The sequence below is a fragment of the Crocodylus siamensis genome, chromosome 15 (genome assembly GCF_052110815.1).
Source record: "Crocodylus siamensis isolate JL-2025a chromosome 15, ASM5211081v1, whole genome shotgun sequence".
NCBI lineage: Eukaryota > Metazoa > Chordata > Crocodylia > Crocodylidae > Crocodylus > Crocodylus siamensis.
In genome coordinates, this window is record NC_143409.1 from 11,487,886 (window position 1) to 11,507,609 (window position 19,724).

General features: G+C 47.7%; 1 protein-coding gene across 1 annotated transcript in view; it reads right to left on the bottom strand.

Moving 5' to 3' along the window:
• CHD2 (chromodomain helicase DNA binding protein 2) overlaps nucleotides 1–19,724 on the bottom strand; it is a 75,413-nt gene that overhangs the window by 18,720 nt on the left and 36,969 nt on the right. Inside the window, 14 exon segments of the mRNA XM_090029591.1 lie at nucleotides 1,452–1,627; nucleotides 2,612–2,785; nucleotides 3,361–3,453; nucleotides 5,724–5,820; nucleotides 6,902–7,050; nucleotides 8,764–8,913; nucleotides 10,748–10,819; nucleotides 12,392–12,544; nucleotides 12,951–13,113; nucleotides 13,628–13,816; nucleotides 15,528–15,718; nucleotides 16,717–16,806; nucleotides 17,885–18,101; nucleotides 18,975–19,099. Coding sequence (XP_089885717.1) covers nucleotides 1,452–1,627; nucleotides 2,612–2,785; nucleotides 3,361–3,453; nucleotides 5,724–5,820; nucleotides 6,902–7,050; nucleotides 8,764–8,913; nucleotides 10,748–10,819; nucleotides 12,392–12,544; nucleotides 12,951–13,113; nucleotides 13,628–13,816; nucleotides 15,528–15,718; nucleotides 16,717–16,806; nucleotides 17,885–18,101; nucleotides 18,975–19,099 — 2,039 coding nt within the window.

A 19,724-nucleotide genomic window follows, 5' to 3' on the forward strand; every position in this document is an offset into this window, starting at 1 on the left:
CCCCTTAGTTAGTCTGGAGATAAGAAGACAGAGGGGGTATTTAATAGCAGCCTTCAACTCCCTGCACGGGGGTTCGAAAAAGGATGGAGCTGGACTGTTCTCAGTGGTGACAGGTGACAGAACAAGAAGCAGAGGGCATCTATACATGTGCCCTGGGGTGGAGGAATTGGGGGAATTTTAATTAGAGTGGCTCTGAGAGCCACTCTAATTAAAACACTCACAGTGTCATGTGTATTCAATGTCCCGTGCTTCAAAATGGCAGCAGAGATACTTGAACTAAAGCTCATGGGAGCAGATGTCTGGCATATGTCTAGGTGCCCAATAGGCTCAAGCTGCAACAAGGGACATTTTGGTTAGATATTAGGAAGTATTTTCTTACTAGCAGGGTGATGCACTGGAACAGGTTACATAGAGTGGTGGTGGCATCTCCATCCTTGGGGGTATTTAAGGCCTGGCTCAACAAAGCCCTGGCTGGGACGATCCAGTTGAGGATGGCCCTGCTTTGAGCAGAGGGTTGGACTAGATGTGACCTCCTAAGGTCCCTTCCAACACTCATTTTCTATGATTCTGTGATTCTAAGTTGGTGAAAACTCAAGAAAGCCTCTTGTCCCCCTCTGGACAAGAGCGTTTGGACACTGCCTTCCAATAAAGCTCCTTTGGAAAGGCTTAAGAGGTTAGAGGTAGTTCCAGCTTGGAAGTACAAAAACAAAAAGGTGTCTTGGGATTCTGTGCCCCAGCCAAACTGATACATGTAATATGTTGAGAGTGGAGGATACCTCACTATCACACCAGTTATTCTTGGGTTACTATTCTTGACTGAACATGTCAGTTTGCCTTTTATTTAAATTAAAACTGAAAGGAAACATTTCTTTCTTGAGGTGAATTTGGTGCTCAGGAACATTGCTTTAGCAACAGTGTCAAAATCAGAGATCTTGGTCTGAGCCAAGTGGCAGTTCAAGCTTCCCCCACGCACCCTTGCCTAAATCCTGAATTAAGCACACCCACTTGGAGGCTGGCAATTTCAGGAGTGTTTTTGGAGAATTACAGGTATGTATCTTGCTGGAGCCTGACTAATGACTATCAAGCTCATTTCAAAGCCATCAGCTGGAGGCAAGCCCAAGAGTATGGAAATTCGAAAGAAATGACAGGAGCCAGGAAAACAGGATTCCTCCTCCTCACAATTCCTGCATTAAAATAACAACAGCCTTCTGAAGGCACAGAGACACATGTAGTGCCACCACCTAGAATGGATTAATCCCAGAATAAATGTTTGCTCCCCCAAAGTATAGAGGACACCTGAGAAGAGAGATTTTCAGAAGATGGTGGCTCCAGTCCAACTAAGTGATTCAACACTTGCAAGTGCTTTGCTCGGGAAGGAGGGACATAACTATGGTCATGGCTGTATCTGCGCAAACTCACTCTTCTCCCCATCTCCTGCACACAGCACTGACCTCCTGATTTCAGCATCCGTGAATCCTTCCACGGTATCCTTCCTCACGCTCCGGGGACGGCCTCTGCGCTTTGGCCTTTTTTCATCATCAGTGTCATCGGTCTCGCTCTCCGACCCAGAAGACCTCTGAAGCCTCCTCTTTGTTTCAGCATCCGACTCACTGTCATTTGTCTGAGCCTGAAACGTGACAAGAGGGCAATAGTACCGTAACAGGAACTACTTTGCTATCTCATTCATTTTTTTTGCAAGGCAACCAGCAGGCGACTCCTTGGGCCAGGCTAATTCCAAACACTTTTGTGATAACACTGAAGGTCCCAAAGTCAAACTCAGAAACACCAAGGTGCCAATGATGATCTCCAGTTTCTAGAAACCCATAGTCCCCAAGCACTGAACCAACCTGCTTTTACACGTTTGAAGTCAACACTTACTATGCACCTTATCTAAAGCATGGGAATGAAACACAAGTTCCCTGTACTAATGGAGTTTCCTACTTAAACACCTAACTTGGAAAGGGTGCTCTCTTTTCTGGAAACCGTGGTGAGCTGTGAAGCTCAGTGAGGAGATGGAAAGCAAACATCCTGGAAATAGGTAAGGTTGCCATTAACAGTGCTGTTCAGAGTACTTGATAGCCCACTGTCAAACAACCATACATGGTAGAAATGACCTAACAATTGCCGGCTCTGCCAATTCCTTTATTTCTATGAAAACTACCAAAGTGAAGTGCCCAATGTAGATGGAAGGAGGGGCTCAGCTGGCCCTGCAAACACCCACAGACCTAAGTGGAAAAGGAGCAGTTCCCTTTCAGCAATTTGTCCCATTTACACCTCAAAAATAATCTCTAATCTAGCCTCCACCAAACAGCTTGTTATTTGGCCTTGTGTTAAAATCTAGATGGATTCCACAGCTTGTATATTTTTTTCTGTAAAGCACAAGATGAGTCGGACACATTACTACTTCATCATGGATCCAAAGGTTGTACCACAGACCCAAGGTCTAACGCATACGGCACACAACAGACCTACCATCTGATTTCCACTTTGTCTCAAATGCCCTTTGACAGGGATGGTCTCAGATCCAGAAAACTATTCACACCAGAATGCCTTCTCCCTACTCTTTGCCTCCGGTGATATTCTCTCCCAGCTCCCCCCATACACACTGTACCTTTTTGGTAGAGCTCCGGATTCTGGGTAACATGTAGATTTCCTCCAGCTCCTTCTGTCGTTCCTCCTCCTCGACTTTCTTCCTCTGCTCCTCAGGAATGATGTCATCCCAGTCCCTCTGGGACTTCTCATCCAGCTCAGTCTCTTCCTCCTCCATGGTTGCAAAGTTGGCCACCTTGTAAGCAAAGGCACACCCTTAGGGTTGGAGGCACCCACTGGCAACCTTACCAGAGATCTGTTGGTCCTGTCTCAAGTTTTCTCTCGAGGAACTTTGCCAAGGCTTAAGTAATTATTTTATAACCAAAGTCTTTCTGTTCCTATTTCTGCCTTCTCTTCCAACTATCAGTAGGAACATGAAATTTATGAGCAATATTGAGGCTTCAGCCTCAGCTTCTGTCAGGTTAGCTTCTTAGTTCCCAAAGATAAGTAACTTGTGTATTTTCCCTTCCTCAAGATCACTTATAAGCATATCTCTAGTTTTTCCCATGCATCAAACTCATCAGGCCTTTGCTGGGTAAAGACTGTTTCTATTTGCTCCTGTAGAGCCTGCCAAGAGATTGGCTAGAGCCTTCTCATGGGAAGTCAATGTGGGGCTGGGCCAGTATTGATCAGATCCGTCCCTTCTTCTCAATGAACTTCACTGATGTTGAATTTGGCAAGGTTGTTCATAGCCCCTCAACTCACCCACTGCTAGGGAGACAGAGAGGCCCTCTCATTCTCCTGTCCTTAAGAAGCCTATCTGTTTTATACCTTGAATTGGGACAGGAGCTCATCCGTGGCGCTTGTGGACACTTCGTTCTCTCGTGTTTCAGCCAGGCGCAGAATCTCATCAATATCCATTTCCTAAGAGGCAGACAGGAACAGTGTAAAACCAGAGTGAGATGAACCATGGAAAGGAATGGGAGGTTTCACGGCTACACGGCGGGGGGTGGGTATGATAGCTAAGTATGCATCATGTGGCTATGAACAAAATAGAGGAGGTTTGGGAGACCAGCTAGTCATCTGTAGATACTTAAAAGGTGTTACGACTGAGGTCAGGGCTTAAAACCTTTTAGGTAGGACAAGAGTATAAACGGGACAATTATTTGGGCTCATGAGCCACATAGGGAATTTTGCTGAGCTGTTGTGGGCCAGATAAGCACCCCAGTCCCTCTCCCTCCTCTAACAGATCATCAAAACTCCCTATGGGGCCATGGGTGGGGAGAAGTGTTTGGGAGTGGGATGGGTGGGCGAGGCCAGGATCACAAGGTGGGGTTGTGGAGTAGTGACAGCACAGGGGTGAATCCTGGGGCAGAGCTGCAATCCATTGCCTGCACGCCCCTGCAATGGGTATGGGCTCCACAGGCAGAAGGCATGCAGGGAACAGATCATGGCTCTGCCCCAACCCAGACCCACTCCCTGCATGCCCCTGCTTCTGAAACCCTCGTCCACCTCAGGAGGATGTGGGCAGTGGATTGCAGCTGTGCCCCGGTCCTGTGCTGTCACCACCCCAAGATCCCAGGGTCTTCTCCCCCCGCCCGTCTCGCTCCCAAACACCACACCTGACCAATGTTCCCTCTAAGGAGTAGCAGTCTGTGAGCGTGCTGCCTCAGTCTGTGAGCACACCACCTCGGTCGGCATGGGACATGCATCAAAGGGGGCTGGAGGCCGGAGCTGGGGCCTGGAGCCGGGAGGCTGGGGGCCAGAGCTGGTGCAGGCTCCGCAGAAGTGATCCATTCCCCCACATCAGGGCCAGGGAGTGGAGCACTTCCCCGGAGCCGGCGGAGCCCGCGCCAGCCTCCATCCCTGCCTTGCCTCACCTCCGGGGAGGAGCCGCTGCCTGCCCCAGTGAGGCTCTGCTGGCTCCAGGACACTACTCTGCTCCGCCTCCAGGGGCATGTCCCGCAGTGTCCCGGAGCCGGCGGAGCCTCACTGGGGCAGGCAGCGGCTCCTCCCCGGAGGTGAGGCAAGGCAGGGATGGAGGCTGGCACGGAGGCTGACGCGGGCTCCACCGGCTCCGGGGAAGTGCTCCACTCCCTGGCCCTGATGCTGGGGAGCGGAGCACTTCCCCAGAGCTGGCGGAGCCCGTGCCAGTCTCCCACCCCAGCCTCTCCTGGTGCGCGGCCTTGAAATGGCTCTGTGTGGCCATGCTTTTAGTTGTGTGCAGCCATGCACATGTGCATCTTAGAGGGAACCGTGCTCCACACCCATCCATGGCCCCATTCCAACTGTCCAGCCAAGCACCTTGCCTGCACAAGTCCTGCCCCGACAGTGAAGCGCGGGGTGGATGGACTGAGGTAACGAGGCCAGGTCAGGCAGCTCTGGCTGCCAGGAGCCACCACCATTGCAGCTGCCAAGAAACAGAGTCCAGGCACCACGCGAGCCCCGCTGCCCACCTGGGGGCAGCAAGACTGACCACAGTGCCACGGCCCAGACTGTACCCCTACACCCACCTGGGCTGGGCAGGTCTGATGGACCTGCTGCAGGCCAGACAAAATCCCTTAGCAGGCCATATTTTGCCCGCCCCGGTTTAGATGAATAAAGGGAATATTTCAGTTGAACAGCAAAAAATTTCAATCTGACTCCTATTTATTGTGGATCTTCTCCCCCAAACAAAACGGTGGTATGCTATTTGGGCCATTAACAGTGCTGTTCAGAGTACTGCTGTCAAACAACCATGCATGGAAACAGGGTGAAAGGGACCCAACAATTTTTTGGCTCTAGCCAACTCCTTTATTTCTGTAAAAACTACCAAAGCAAAGTGCCCACTGGAGTTTCATATTTTTCATAGATTGTTCGTAGAGTTGGGGGACTCGGTTTGCTCTGTCCTGGACAAACACACTCACAGATGTATATTGAAAAGAAGGAACAGCTCCCCTTTAAAAACTTCCATCATTGAAACCTCAGCTGTGACACTCCCATTTTTACAGGGATCTTCACAGTTGGCTTGCTCATTGCTCCCTTCCTTCTCCTGCTTTAGAAACTTGAATTCAGCTGCTAGGTTTCCTAAACCATCCTCCCCAGCCACAAAACAAGAGGGTCAGTGAACCGGCAAGCCTCTACGCCATCCCAATGTACAGATGAAGTGCTGTTCACAAAGAGCCTCAGAGCCTGAAGAGGTTACTTGAAACTACCTGAGGTTCTGACTCTTCCCCTTCCAGCTCCTTGAAGAGGTCTTCTGCTCCAAACTTCAGAATAGCTGTCAACTCCTCTTTGTTGAAAGGATTTGAGCTGCAAGGAGGAGAGAGGAGGGAAACAAAGGTTGAAGTTGGACCTCTCAAAAGCCACCAAGCCAACTCTCCAACAGCATAAAAACACAGCTATGTTTCTCACCATCTGCAAAGGTGTTTAGTGTATGTTTTCCCCTGCACTAAGGAAACCCTTGCCTCCTGTTCCCTGGCTCTCTCTTTCTGGCCTGGCAGGGGCCAGGAGTGCTGAGAAGGCTGCTGATATGACACCTAGAAGGTCTGTACTCTAAATCACAGCTTATTAAGTGGCAGTACTGAGTGGCTCCAAAGGGAAGAGTTCCTATGTGTTTGGAAGGTTATCTTTATCAGTGGCTTCAGGGGTGGGCTGAGGAGGATGAAATGAGGAAGAGCAAGCAGAGAAAGCTCTGGAAGGCATGGAGGCTGCCAAAAGGGAGGTATTAAGCAGGTCTGGATTTCAGTGCCTTTATTACTCTCATGTCCTAAATCACTTGACAAATAAACGGAAGGGGCAAGATGGGGAGACCCAGTAGCAAGCTAATCCCACAGCCTCCTTCTCCTGACGTTTGCAGAAGAAAATGATCCTCTCTCTTATACCCGTCCAACTATTTGGTCTTTCACCGAGAGCAACAACAGCTACAGGAGATGACTACAGCCTCAAGTGCTCCAGCTGCAAAGGGGAAGTGACTAAGGATTACAATATTTAAATAGACATTCTGGTGAAGAGCCAGAGAAAGACTGCAGCTGATCCTAGTGGACTCCAGCTGTGGAATTAACATTCTTCACATATTAATGATTCGGGGGATCCTGCAGGAAAAAACGTGCTAGCCATACAGGGGAGAAAGAGGAAAAGATAGGAAAAGGAAGTAGAGAGAGACTGAATAGGAAACAAGAGAGGACAAAATGCTCTTTATATCCTGGCTAGCTTTGACACGCCATGGGGCTTCCATACCAATGACTACATGAGCCAGAGTCAATGGTGAACTATTACCATTAGTGCTTTTCTGGCAGAAAAACTACCCATGGACTACCCTGAGACTCTGTGAGAGTCATGCTGATTACTTCACATGATGCTCCTGTTTCCCTCACCCTCCTCAGACACTTACTTGGATCTCCCAGAATTGTTATCCAGTACAGTCCGACCTGTGGTGTCCATACGCTGGATCACCAAATGATCCAACACCATCTTTTTCTTGGCCCTCTCGATGATCTCCTCTTCTACTGTTCCCTTTGTTACCAAGCGGTAAATGTTCACCTAAGGGGTAAGGAAAGAGAAGGGATATTTTATGGACCTGTAATATATCTGGCCTAAACTACCTCACAGCCTGTGCTACTTCCTAGCAGTCTCGGGGCACTTCCCAGAAGGCAGCAATAATGTGTCTGCAGATCTGCTTCTTGCAAATAAGTGTCCTTTATAGTGCATCTGACCAGGTTACATAATACACACACCCCTAAGCCTGGAGGGACCCTTATAATAATGAGCTGAAGGTCTGGTAGCCTTTTCACTGCAAACTATTTTACAGGGATTTGGACAGTAAGGAAACTAGTAAAGAACCTCTTGTGCCTTTAGCTCAAAAGGGACTTTTTTGCTAAGTCTGCTACAAGTCCAGTTATGTGGCTCTCTCTTTCATGGCTTTCAAATGTTGTGCAAACGCTCCCCATCATTGCCCCACCAGGACAGGCAAATGCAGCCCTGGTGCGACATGTTCTCTGCCCCACCAAAGCCTACAGACCAAGGCAGTTCTTGGCAGATCTCCTGAACACTTTCCACACTGGAGTTTCTGTGATGTTGTGGAAAAATGTTACTCACAGATTTTATGGTCAGAGGGGGGCCAATTTTTGATCATATAAGTTTGACTGCCTGAATAGAACAAGCCAAGGAATTTCACCCGGCATCATGTCTATAACGAGTGAACTACAGCATTTACATATTAACAAGGCAGCACAAGTGAACCACAATACAGTAGGTGGAATACATGGTCACTGTCTCTAGCCCCATATTTGTTCTAACAGGCTTCTTATCCAGAGATGTTCAACCAACTTATCAAAGTTGGGAGACCTCGACCTGGGGCACTGAAGAAGCAGCTGAAGTAAACCTATCACCTGCCCGCAGTGTTGCCTCTTGGTCTCAGACTGGTCCTAAATTTAGCGCACCCCAGCCCCAGCCCTGGCCTTGTGCACTCTGGCAGCACATGGGCCTGTCCAGGGTAGATAATGCATGCGACAGCCAGAATAGACCAACACTACACAATGGATCAGGCACACAAGGCCAGTCTGTGGGCCCAGTCCAGCCCACAGGATCTGAGGAGTTCGATACCCCTGGCCTAGACCACTCCTTCCTTGAGTCAACCACTGGATACCACAACTGCACGAGACTAAGATTGATAGGACATGTTTGCTTGTGGGCTGTAGTATTAATGCAATAGAGGACCCCCGCGATCGGATTTTATGGACTGAGACGCTTTCTCCGAGCCACTTCCTCCAACGCTGCAGATCACTGTAACAGGTATGTGTGTATCTATCTCCTTTCCCTCTCAGCGTCGCAACCCCCACCTCCCCTCCCCCCTTCCCACATCCCCCCACCCCCGGGCTTAGTCGGCTAACGTTGTATCGTTTGTAACCTAGTCGCATTCCCCTCCTCTCCCCCGTCCCTCGCTCGGGCGCTTTGTATTTCCATCTCAGCTTTGTCGTCTTTTTTCTGGATTCCCCATCCAAAACATCTACTAATAAAAGTCAATCTGCTAGGAAGCTTGCAAGCCCACTGAGAAAGTCTGGACCTGGCTTTGAGCAAAATCTGGCTTGATTTTTTGCATCTCAGTTTGAGTTTCCACAGATTTCTGGATCTGATGGGAAGGCTCAGATTCTTGGGAGTCCACGTAAAGGGGATATGTTGATGTTTTGTAGCATCTGCTGCACTATATCAACAGACTGAGTTCCCAGAGGGACTGAACCAGGCAGCTAATCTGACCTGCTTCTTCTGTCCGATTCTGTGAGCCCGGGCCTGCGCCTGCAGGTCATTCTGGGGGTTCCAATCCGAGTCAAAGATCACCACGGTGTCTGCAGAAGCCAGGTTAATCCCCAGTCCACCAGCTCGTGTTGACAGCAGGAAACAGAAGTCCTGTGTACAATGCATGATAGGTTGGTACAGCTCTGCTTGCAAAAAAATAGGATTGGTCGCTTAAAACACGTATGTCCAAATGCCAGTAAAGGAACACAGGTTACAATACACCCGATAGGGACTTGCAAGCTAGGCTGAGGAAGAGGAAGGCGTAGTACGGGGTGGGCAACGTTTTTGGGCAGAGTGCCAAAAACACCCACAACCCCAACCTGCAAGATGTTGGTGTGCCAGGGGCACACGGCGGGGGAGCCACAAGGGGCCTGATCCTTGTTGTGGCAGCACAACCCCTACCCTTTCCCCACCATCCACCCCGAGGTGCACGTGCCAAGCAAAATGCCTTCGCGTGTTGTGGTCTGGCACCCGTGCCAGAGGTTGCCTACCCCTGGTGTAGTGAAATCTATAGTTTAGGAAGAAAGATTAAGTGCAGAACGAGAGATTCTCAAAGGGGGAACAGGGTGGGGAGGAGCAAGGGAGGGAATCCAGAGAGACCAGGACACTGGGAGGAGACAGGAGGGGAAGGACAGTGGGAGACCATTAGGTTTCGAGTATGCGGACAACGTGGTAGAAAGATCTTCTCCTACAAGGGAGCGCAGAGAAGAACAGGACAACAGAGAAGTCCGATGAGCTCAGGGACAAACAGGAAAGAGATGTAACGGCAGAAAGACTCCCCTTCTGCACACCCTTGACATGTCAATCCTAGCACTAATGGTCTTGGGGGCCATGGTAGGAAACCAGGATCCCCTGACTGAAGCCACCTGCAGCCTGCAGAGAAGCTTGTCACTGCTGGTGGCTGCCATCTGACTTACAGTGAGACCAAAGAGAAGACCTGGAGAGGAGATGTGTGACTGCAGAATCAGCCAGCAGGTGTCACTACGGGCGGTGGAACAAGCAGCTCAAAAGGAAAGGCACCTTGAGTCGGCTGCTTCTGAAGGTCACGCCAGGCAGCAGACAAATGCATGCTCCTTTTCGTCACCTGGGACCCCTCAGTATGAGGTCAACCCCACGCTAATGACACCTGACCTGACCGTCACTCTGAGGACTGCCCAAGTCACTGGCTGTGCCAGCCTGGCTCTCAGGGTCTCCTCCAGAGGGAGGAAAAAGCAGGTTTTAAGACACATGCCCTCTTTCCCCTTCTGCCAGCCCCCTGCCTGCATCACAGTCAGCTTTTCACCTTCATTCTGAATACGCCGCTTTGTGCTACTAGGAAGCTAAGTCTCCTTTCATTCTTCCCAGCCCATTCCTCAGGAATCACCACCCTGGATTTCCAAGCAAGGTCTTGTTTTTTTTAGAGGACTGGACTGAGTGAGGCATAAACAAGCCTGTGACATACACCTGGTCACAGTGAGTCAGCAGGCAGGCCCAGAGGGAAGAGACTGCAACCAGGAGCCTCTCTGCACCGTAACCCTATCCAGCAATCACTAGACCCCTCTGCCAGGCTGCGCTTCCAGCCATTTCCCACCCCCCCTCCCAACAGTTCAAACCCAGAGGTGATTGTGCACCCCAGCAAAGTCAAGTCGTTTTGTGACTGATTCAGTACCAGGACTGAGATGGGGAAAGTCCAAGCAGCTTTGATCCTTGGTAGTCAATGAGCATCCTGTCTGGATCTAACCAGACAGCCCCCCTTGCTTTCTGTGGCTTTAGGGTGTTTATAATAAGCAATGCTGACAGCTGTAGGATACAAAACCTGCCAGTGCCATGCCCTTAATTGTACCCAGAGCCCTTTAAAAAAAAAGCCACAAACTCACTCCCACTCAGTAGCTATAAACTGCAGCTGCAGCTTAGCTGTGAACTCCCACAGATCAAGCGTCCTGCCCAGGTCCCCTGGCCGCCGTACCTCAGAGCCATCAGCGTTGAAGTGATCCAGAGCCTGCTTCCGGATCTCCCCCTTGATCGACCCGTCCAAGCGCTGCAAAACCAACAATTATGGTGAAAGGAAGAAAAAGAAAGGACCCCTAAAAAAAAAATCACTGCCCCAAAGCTCCGGGAGCTCTGCAGGCTCCTGCCCTGCCTGCTGTCAGCTACAAGCTTTTAATCATTAAAAATAACCGCCAATTAAAAATAACTGCACTGCTATAACCTGCTGTGCTGCGAGGGCAGGGGGACATGCTTAGACAGCAGTCACACGGTGGGTGACACGGCAGCTCTCGTTACAGGCTCCCTGCCAGGATCTCTGTATTTACAGCCCTCAGTGGGGTTTTAAGAATCAAGGCCTGCTTTGCAGGGAGGAGGGGCTTTATTGCACATTTGCCTGTGTAAAGCGTGTCCTTTTTAGCAAGCTCTGTGCACATGGACACTTCCATAACGTCTGGGCTGAAGGCTGTCAAGCCAGCATCCATTAAAGAGAAATGGAGTGGACAGCCAAACTAGCCAAGGGAGCCCACTCATGTTCCCACTCAAGCAGAAGGCAGCAAGCATATCTTGAGGGAATCAGCTAACTGTACCACAAGGAGAAGCCCAGTCCAAAGCTCAGGACTCCCTGATGAAACCACCCTATGAGCAGACCAGAACTGTTCACATCCCTGGAGACTTCTAGCTCGAGATGTATGCACTGTAGAAACAATATGGGCATGTCTACATGTGCACTTACTGTGCAATAAGTGCGTTTTTAAGCCAGCATCTATCTACCTGTGAAGGCGTTACAATGCAGTAATGTTGTGTGTGGACCAACTTGGGAGTACAGTTAGTCAGTCCATACACATACGCGCGCACACATATACTATTACTGCACAGCAACGTATCTACAGGTGCGTTACTGCACAGTAACTACTCGGGCATAAATTTGTTACCTGCATCATGTAGCAAAATTACACCCAAGTTAGCATAAGTCACCATAGTTACAAGTCACAGTACGGGTGCGCACATGTAGACATGTGCCCATACTATGCAGTAGTTTTTGGTTACTGCACAATAACCTAATTACTGTGCAGTAAGTGTGCATGTGTAGATGCACCCACTATGGACGAAAAGATTTCTCTGGATGCCACATGGCACTTTGGTAATCAAGGTCAACAGAACAGACCACTGAATTGACACACTGTATTTTCCACCATGCCCGGGTTCACATGTGATGAGTAATAAGGACAACATGAATAACAGCATGTAGCTCTTCAACAAAGCTTTAAATGGAAGTCAGTAACATCATCTCCATATTATAGGTGGGGAAACTGAGATAAAGGGAAATGGTGTGACTGACTCCAAGATTAACCAAGCAGGCCAACAGCAAAGCCAGGAACTAAGCCTAGATCTCCTAAATCCTAGCTCAGTTCTGTCTATCCACCCAGACTATGCAGTGCTCATTCCTTTAACCCAATTAGCACTTTGCAATGGGGGAATATGATGGCATTTCCCAGTTCATACCAGAGCCTTTTGCTTTAGTACCAGCTACAAATCTCTTGAGAATCTGGGCACTCAAAATGGCCCATGCTCTCAATCTGCCCTTTCCAGTTAATCACAGTGTACAACTGCTTGAACTCCTCACCTGAAAAGGGTAGTGCTTGATAGCCAAGTACTCCGCCAAGATATCCAGCATCCTCACCATTTGAGAGAAGATCAGGACTCTGTTACCCCTCTCACGCAGCCTGGTCAGCAGCTTGTCCAAGAGAATTAGCTTTCCACTGCTCCTGATCAGAGACTAAAGAAGTAACAGTCATTCCAGCTGATCCTTCCAACCATTCCCCTGCAAGTCCCATACAGACCCAACACATACAGGGTAATGTTTCCCTCATTACACCAACTACATCATACAGCTTTGCAGTGCAAATCAAAATGCATCTGTTCAAAACAGTCTAAGTGTCAAACTCTGATCTGGTGTTATATGCCCATCCTACCCTAGACGACCAGTTTAAACAGACACCGGGTCTTCCCAAAAGCAAGGGGGAAGGCTGGATAGAGAGTGGCTGTGGAGAGAAAACAGATTTCCAGCAAGCTGAGGCCAGAGTACTTGCAAAACTTTTTTTTGGCCTGAGCGTGGAAGTAAGGGGAGAGGAAAGGAGAAAGCCATTGCACCCCAAACAACTACACCCCAAACAACTACCCACCAGCAGTATCTCAGAGCCATTTTCCCTCTCATTTTCCTCCGGAGGTTTGATGAGATAGCAATGGTTGCAGCACTTCTTCAGCTCCATCACAATATTTAGGAAGCCAGATGTGCTGCCCCTTGTCCCTTTGGAAAGAGCCTTGTAATTTCTGGTCAAAATCCATCTGCAGGCAGAAGAAAACAAAAAATCATTTCAGTGGGGAGAGACAGACAGACTTGTATCCTCAGGAAAAATACCTTTGAGAGACATTTTTGCTCCGGCACCAGTTTCACCGATGTCTCTCCATTTCATTTCTCCCCCATGACACTTCCGCTTGCTCTTCCCTTGAGATCCCAATGCTGCTCTCTGTGAACTTCTTTAACAGTAAAGAACACGGAGCTTCACAGAAATGAGAAGTGTGTGGTCCCTTCCCTGTGAAGTTGACCAGCTAATTTCTATCACTGCCCTCTCTTCAAAAAAAACCCCAGCATGTACGTAAATTATAATGTCCATCCAAACACAGGTGACTTGGGGACAAGATGCTATGCCACCTTTCCCAGCTTCTTCCTCTGCTGAAGGAAGCTGCCAATCACACCGTGTCCGGCAGATTTTGGGTAAAGAACGATCCATTAGGCACTAATGAAGAAGCCCATACCCACACCTACTGGTCACTGTCAGTAACTCAGAAAGTAACTTACTTATAATACTGCTTCTGCAGGGCAGACATTTCCACCCGGAGAATCTGCTCCACTTTGGCTGGCAGGGATTTTTCCACATCCTTCTTCACCCTGCGCAGGAGAAAAGGCTCCAGGACTTTATGGAGACTCTGGTAGCCGTTCTCTCTCCCTTTCCCATGATCATCTTCAAAATCATCCCAGAACTCAAACCTGATGGTACAATTTAGGAGTTGGGGGTTAGAAAGCCTCTTGGCTTGCCATCTCATTATCTGCCCTTAGACTATGCCTCCTAGCTGACGAGTCCCAACTGAATCAAAAGCAATGTACTCAGTGCCCCTGTGAGTGAGCTGCAAAATTGCCTTCTTATAGCAGGGTAAAATGGAGCGATTAAGTGACTTGCCCAAGACAATAAATGGCAACGTTGAATACTGTGCTAACCTTAGCTTCCTATTCTAATCACTGTACAAATCAGCCTTCATTGATGAACCGTGTCTCCTGGACAAGGGACCAGAATTTTTGTTGCATACAATACATCACCATTCACTCCAGCAAACAAAAGTAGGGTTACCAAATACTGTTAATGATCTCTAGCGTGTAAATATAAATATGAATCGCCTTCCAAAATAAAGATATTACTAAAAACGGTAGCCAAAAAAATCACCATTCAGCATACCATTTGCAGACACTAGTCTCCTTTTCACAACTTTTGAGGTTAGCCTGGAAACCTAACATTTACTCTGATCAGGTCAGGTACTACTGAATAAATATGGGCCTTTGCAATACTATCCTACCATCCCTTCCTTCCAGTCCAGATTTCTTCTGTGATTTTTGGTTTCCAAGCCAACTACTATCAACACCTCATCTGTCTTTAATAGTTTTCTTCCCAGTGGTATGCAGAAGGATACACCACTGAGTTGCAACCACTCTGGGGTGTAATGTGTCAGTTGTTGAAGAGCCTGACCCAAAGCCAGCTGGAGCCAATGGGAGACTGAACAGTGACCAGAACAATTTGACACAAAACTGAAATCCTTCAGTTGGTCTCAGACACAGTGCTTTCCCTACCAAACTGCGATCTGTGCTAGTACATATTGCAGAGAGAGCTATTTAGCCATGTTAGTGGGCAGTCAGAAGACAGAGCAGATATGCATCTTCATACAGTAAATAAGATGCATATCTAGAGAGAAAATATGCTTTCATGAACCCATGTTCACTTCATCAGTTGCTGAAGTATGCACATATTAAACATAACCCCCACCATCCTCCAAATATTTCCTTTTTCAAATTTTTTTGAAAGTGCCTGTACCAGCTTAATTAGGTGAAAGGCAACATTTTCAAAAATGCTGAGTCGCATTATCAAAACTGCCTTAAGCACATGGACTGTCGATCTCATTGAAAAGCCATTTTGAAAATGGGACATGCGTTTTTTAAAATGTTACCCTGCATCTCTGTGACACTATACTTGGTCTCCTGAATTAAAATCAGACTCTCTCACATTCCCCCGCTCTGGGCTACCCAGCGCTTACGTGACAGCAGGTTTTGTATTTGCCACAGTCCTCCCTAAAAATGGATCTGGTTTTACTCCATTTTAAAATCAATTTCTTTATGCCCTCTCCATCTTTTCATAAGAGCCCCTCAGGAAACTGAAAATCTGCCCATTTGCACTTGGCAGAGACTGACTCGTTCATCTCTTCTTTTTGCAATCCAGCAAGAGCTGCTTTTGGGGTTGTTTTTGGAATCGGTGTTATGTGTTTTATGCACGTGCTAACTTCCCGCTTCCAACCTCTGCTCTAACTCTATTCACACTTCATTCACAGGTGTGCATGCTTTTCCAAAGCTACTCCATGCTGTTCACTTTCATGTCTAGTTAACAGAGTGGCTTTGACACATGCTGTTTTCTCCTGAAGTACACAACAAGACTTACTTCTCTGGCATAATGAAGTGCAGCAGTGACCAGAGCTCCTTGAGGGAATTCTGAAGTGGGGTCCCAGTGATCAGCAGCCTGTGATTGGACTTGAAATCAATCAGAGTTTTATATAGCAGAGAGTCATCATTCTTCAGTCGATGGGCTTCATCCACTCCCAGAAAGGCCCAGCTAATGCTGCCCAGGACAGCCTGGAGCAAAAAACAAAGCCAAAGGATACACCAGATTAGACAAGCACCATAAGCATCTGGCTTAACCTCTCTGTGCACCTCATCTCAGTCATGTAATCCCATTATGTGCTACTGTGATTCTTATACTGTGCCCATCATCCTGGTGTCTGGGCACCTACTGATTTCAGGAACTCCTGAAAAGAAGTTATTTTATTATCTTGTTATCTTGCCTTTGAGAGAGAGGCCCCACATCAATTATGATTTCACTTAAATGGGACAGAAATGTTTAAAATTAGCATGCTATCTAGTGCCCCAAACATGTTTTAAGGGCTGTAAGAAGGTCATTTCTCTTTCTATCTTAACCAGGGGAGTTGGTTGTGTTATTAGTGCTTCAGGACAGTTTATTCTTCATGAAACAAACACAACAAAACCCAAATGCTCTGTCCTTCCTGGATATTAGAAGAGCCATTTTCACTCCCAGCCCCATCCCTCCTTACTCCAGCTTCCAGGAACTTGAAAAGGCCCCAGTGGGTCACTCCCTCTTTAGCCAAATGCAACACAACCGAACATCCTTAACAGGGCTGCCTGCTGCTTCTTCTTAAGAGGACCGGCCACCTGTTACAAGGGCTTTTCTGCAACAGACTGGCTTTACATTTTCTAAGTTCCTACAGCACACCTCTCCCCTACTCCCACTTATGCCCCTTTAATCCACCCCCATGAGCACAGATTAACCCAAGCAAAGAAAGCCCAGATTTCATGATGACGGGTGCTTATTTGTGTGTGTAATGGTGAACATTGTGATTCCCACTGTGTAACAATCCTATCACATGAACACTATATTCTGTGTTTTTAGCAGACCAAGTAAAAGCAAGCAGCATCTACAGGTTCTCAGCCAGCACAGAGGAGGATGCAGCTCTGGATCATGGCTAGATGCTCTACTCACAGCAGAAGTCTCAGGGACTCCCCCATTTACGCATGATAAAGAAGTCCACACAAACACCTCTTTGCTTGTTACACACCTTATCTTTGAGGAGGATCTCATATGTCGTGATGAGCACGTTGAATTTCAACCTTTTCGTCTGAGCATGGATCCACTCATATTCACGGATCTGTGAGGGGAGATGACAAAGCTGAGCAAAGACGAGTCTACAGTCGACTGCCTTCCTTCAGCACCGTCCTTCTATCCGAATCAGAAAAGCCTAACATTTGCTTCCCTCACAAAAATCTTCCATTTTCTATAGACAAAGTGGGGCCACAGCAAGGCACCTGCCAGTTTACCTACAGGCACAGGCAGACAAACGACTACCTAAAACCTTGGGTTTCCATGCTTAGTCTCCTGAACATGCAACTGTGCTTTCCGATTCCTTCATCAGCAGCAATAAATATGTGCAAGGGTCAGAACGTAGCTGGCAATCCCATGAATGCTCCAGTGTGCTCTGTTCAGCAATGCTGGCTTGGAGTTGCACTGAGATACTGAGCAAAAACACTGGTTCAGTCAGCAAACGAAGCAGGTTAATTAGTTGGCTAGATCAACCCAGAGCCAACAAGTTCAGTAACAAGGGACCAGTTTTCTTTTAATGAGACACATTTTTCTGGCCTCATGTATATTTTAGTGCCATAGCTGCAGAAGCCTGTGAAATTTGTAACACCATATGACCACCCCTTCGTTGTAAGATCCGTAGGAATCCCACTGTAATCCACACACCTTACAACTGTTCTTGCAGAGAAAGTACTGCGACTGGGAAGGCCTCAGCAGGGTGAGCTGCTAAAGGATGGTCTTAACTCACTAGTCTCTATTAATACGACACTTGCGGTCCCATCATGAATCACAACCTACGGCTTTTCTATATTGCCCAATAAAATTGCGTCTTTTTCTACCTTGTTGCTCAAATGGTAAGACTGCACATCTACAGTCAGCAGGTTGCAAAACACTATAAATATTAAGCCCCAAGATTCTTTATGTGAGACAACTATTACATATATATTCCTGGAATTAAAAGTAAGGCAGTCTTTTAAACTCATACATGATCTCAAGGTTATGCCAGCCAGGGTATCATAACATAGACACGCTGCAACAAATTCTAGTGCAGTTTGCCTTTCCATAGAGGATCACGCTATCTCTGATCTATCTAAGCAGGCTACACTGCGGCTGTTGTTCTACCCACCCCTAAGCCTCTGTTCACGCACCGTATTCCTGCTCATCAGATCTCCTATGTACACGACCACATTTATCTCCGGTGCCCAGACTTCAAACTCTCTCTGCCATGAGGTGAGAGTAGACAAAGGTACCACTATTAGAAAGGGACCGTACAACTGATGCTGATGGAAGAGATAGGAGAGGAATGATATTGTCTGGATAGTCTTCCCCAAGCCCATTTCATCAGCCAGGATCACACTGTTGTTCCTGAGACGGAGAACAGAAAACATATATATATACATATATATAGTTGTAGCATCAGGCTACAACCGATTTACTAAGCACCGACAGAGATATAAACAATGAGAGAGACTGAAAGGTGTGCATTGCAAAACACCATTTAAACACTGGCTGGAAAAGCCTAGAAGAATCCACATTATGCTGTACTACAAAGAAACTACTTCTGAGTGACGAGGTCAAAGCATGGGCCACATTCACACAAAATTGGAAAATAAACACCAAGCCAAAAGAAAAAAAAGAAGCTGGTGGGCTAATGTGGAACAGAGTTCCACAGGGGCTAGCTCAAGCTTGCCAAGAGAGAGATTCAGCTTTTCTCATTTGATTGAGGAATATGGGATTGGCCCAGGCCACCGGACCTTCAAACTTCAGGATCCATCTCCACAGCAGTGGCTCACCCACCTCTCCATACAGCCAAGTGGATGATGCTGGGAATAAGGAGGGGGAAAAAACAAATGAGACAGCAGTGCTGGGAATATGCCTCTTCCTGTACCCATCGTCAAAGTGCAATGGGGTTCCCCTCTTAGTTTTGGGAGTTGTTTTTTTCCCCATTCAGTTCATATAAAAAAAAAAAATCCCTTTTTGCAAAAAAGGCCTAGGTAGTGTTGCTGGAGGAATATGAGATCCTTGAGATCCTTAACTTTCAAGGTGCAAAAAGCAGGTTAAATGAAGACAAAGATATAACTACCACAGGGCCACATCCTGGTGTGGTGCAACAGGGATACATCAGAAAGGGATGCGGCCCAATGTCTCAAAAAAATAAAATAAAAATAAAACTAATGCTGCAGCCCCAGACAAAACTAGAGTATTACCCAACCAGATTACCACATCGTCTGCACATACTTGCACCATGAGTGAGCCAGCCAGTTGAGGCCTTCCAGCTGGTAATCTCGGAGCTCCAGGTTCTCGCCACCAATATAAGAAGGCTGTTTCTTCAAGGCAACAAACCTAGGTCTCTGCTTCAGCACCTAAAAAGGCACAATCGTTAAGCTTGCAGTAGAAATAAGGGCTTCAGACTCAATGCACAAAAACAGTACTTCTTACTGTGACACACGTGCACGTACTTATGCAAAGGCAATTCTGAGTACTCATACCAGCAACAACAGCTTGCTCACACACTTCTGCCCCAGCTCACATTCAGAGCCACAGGCCAACCCTCCAAGGAAACCCTGTAAAGCTACAATGTGTAACCCACACTGACCAGACCTTTACCATGTCTCTGCCTCCTGGCTCTCTCATTCTACCTCTTTTATTCCCATCTCCCATTTTCCATTCTCATTCCTTCCATTTTATCTACTTTCATAGTTTCTAGGGTCGGAAGGGACCTGAGTAGATCGTCTAGTCCGACCCCCTGCCATGGCAGGAAACAGTACTGGGGTCAAACGACCCCAGCAAGGTGTTCATCTAACCTCCTCTTAAAAACCCCCAGGATAGGACCCAGCACCACTTCTCTTGGAAGTTGGTTCCAGATCCTAGCCGCCCTGACCGGGAAGTCGCGCCTCCTGATAGCTAGCCTAAATCTCCCCTCTGCCAGCTTGTGACCGTTATTCCTGGTCACTCCTGGCGGTGCTCGGGGGAACAGGGACTCCCCCA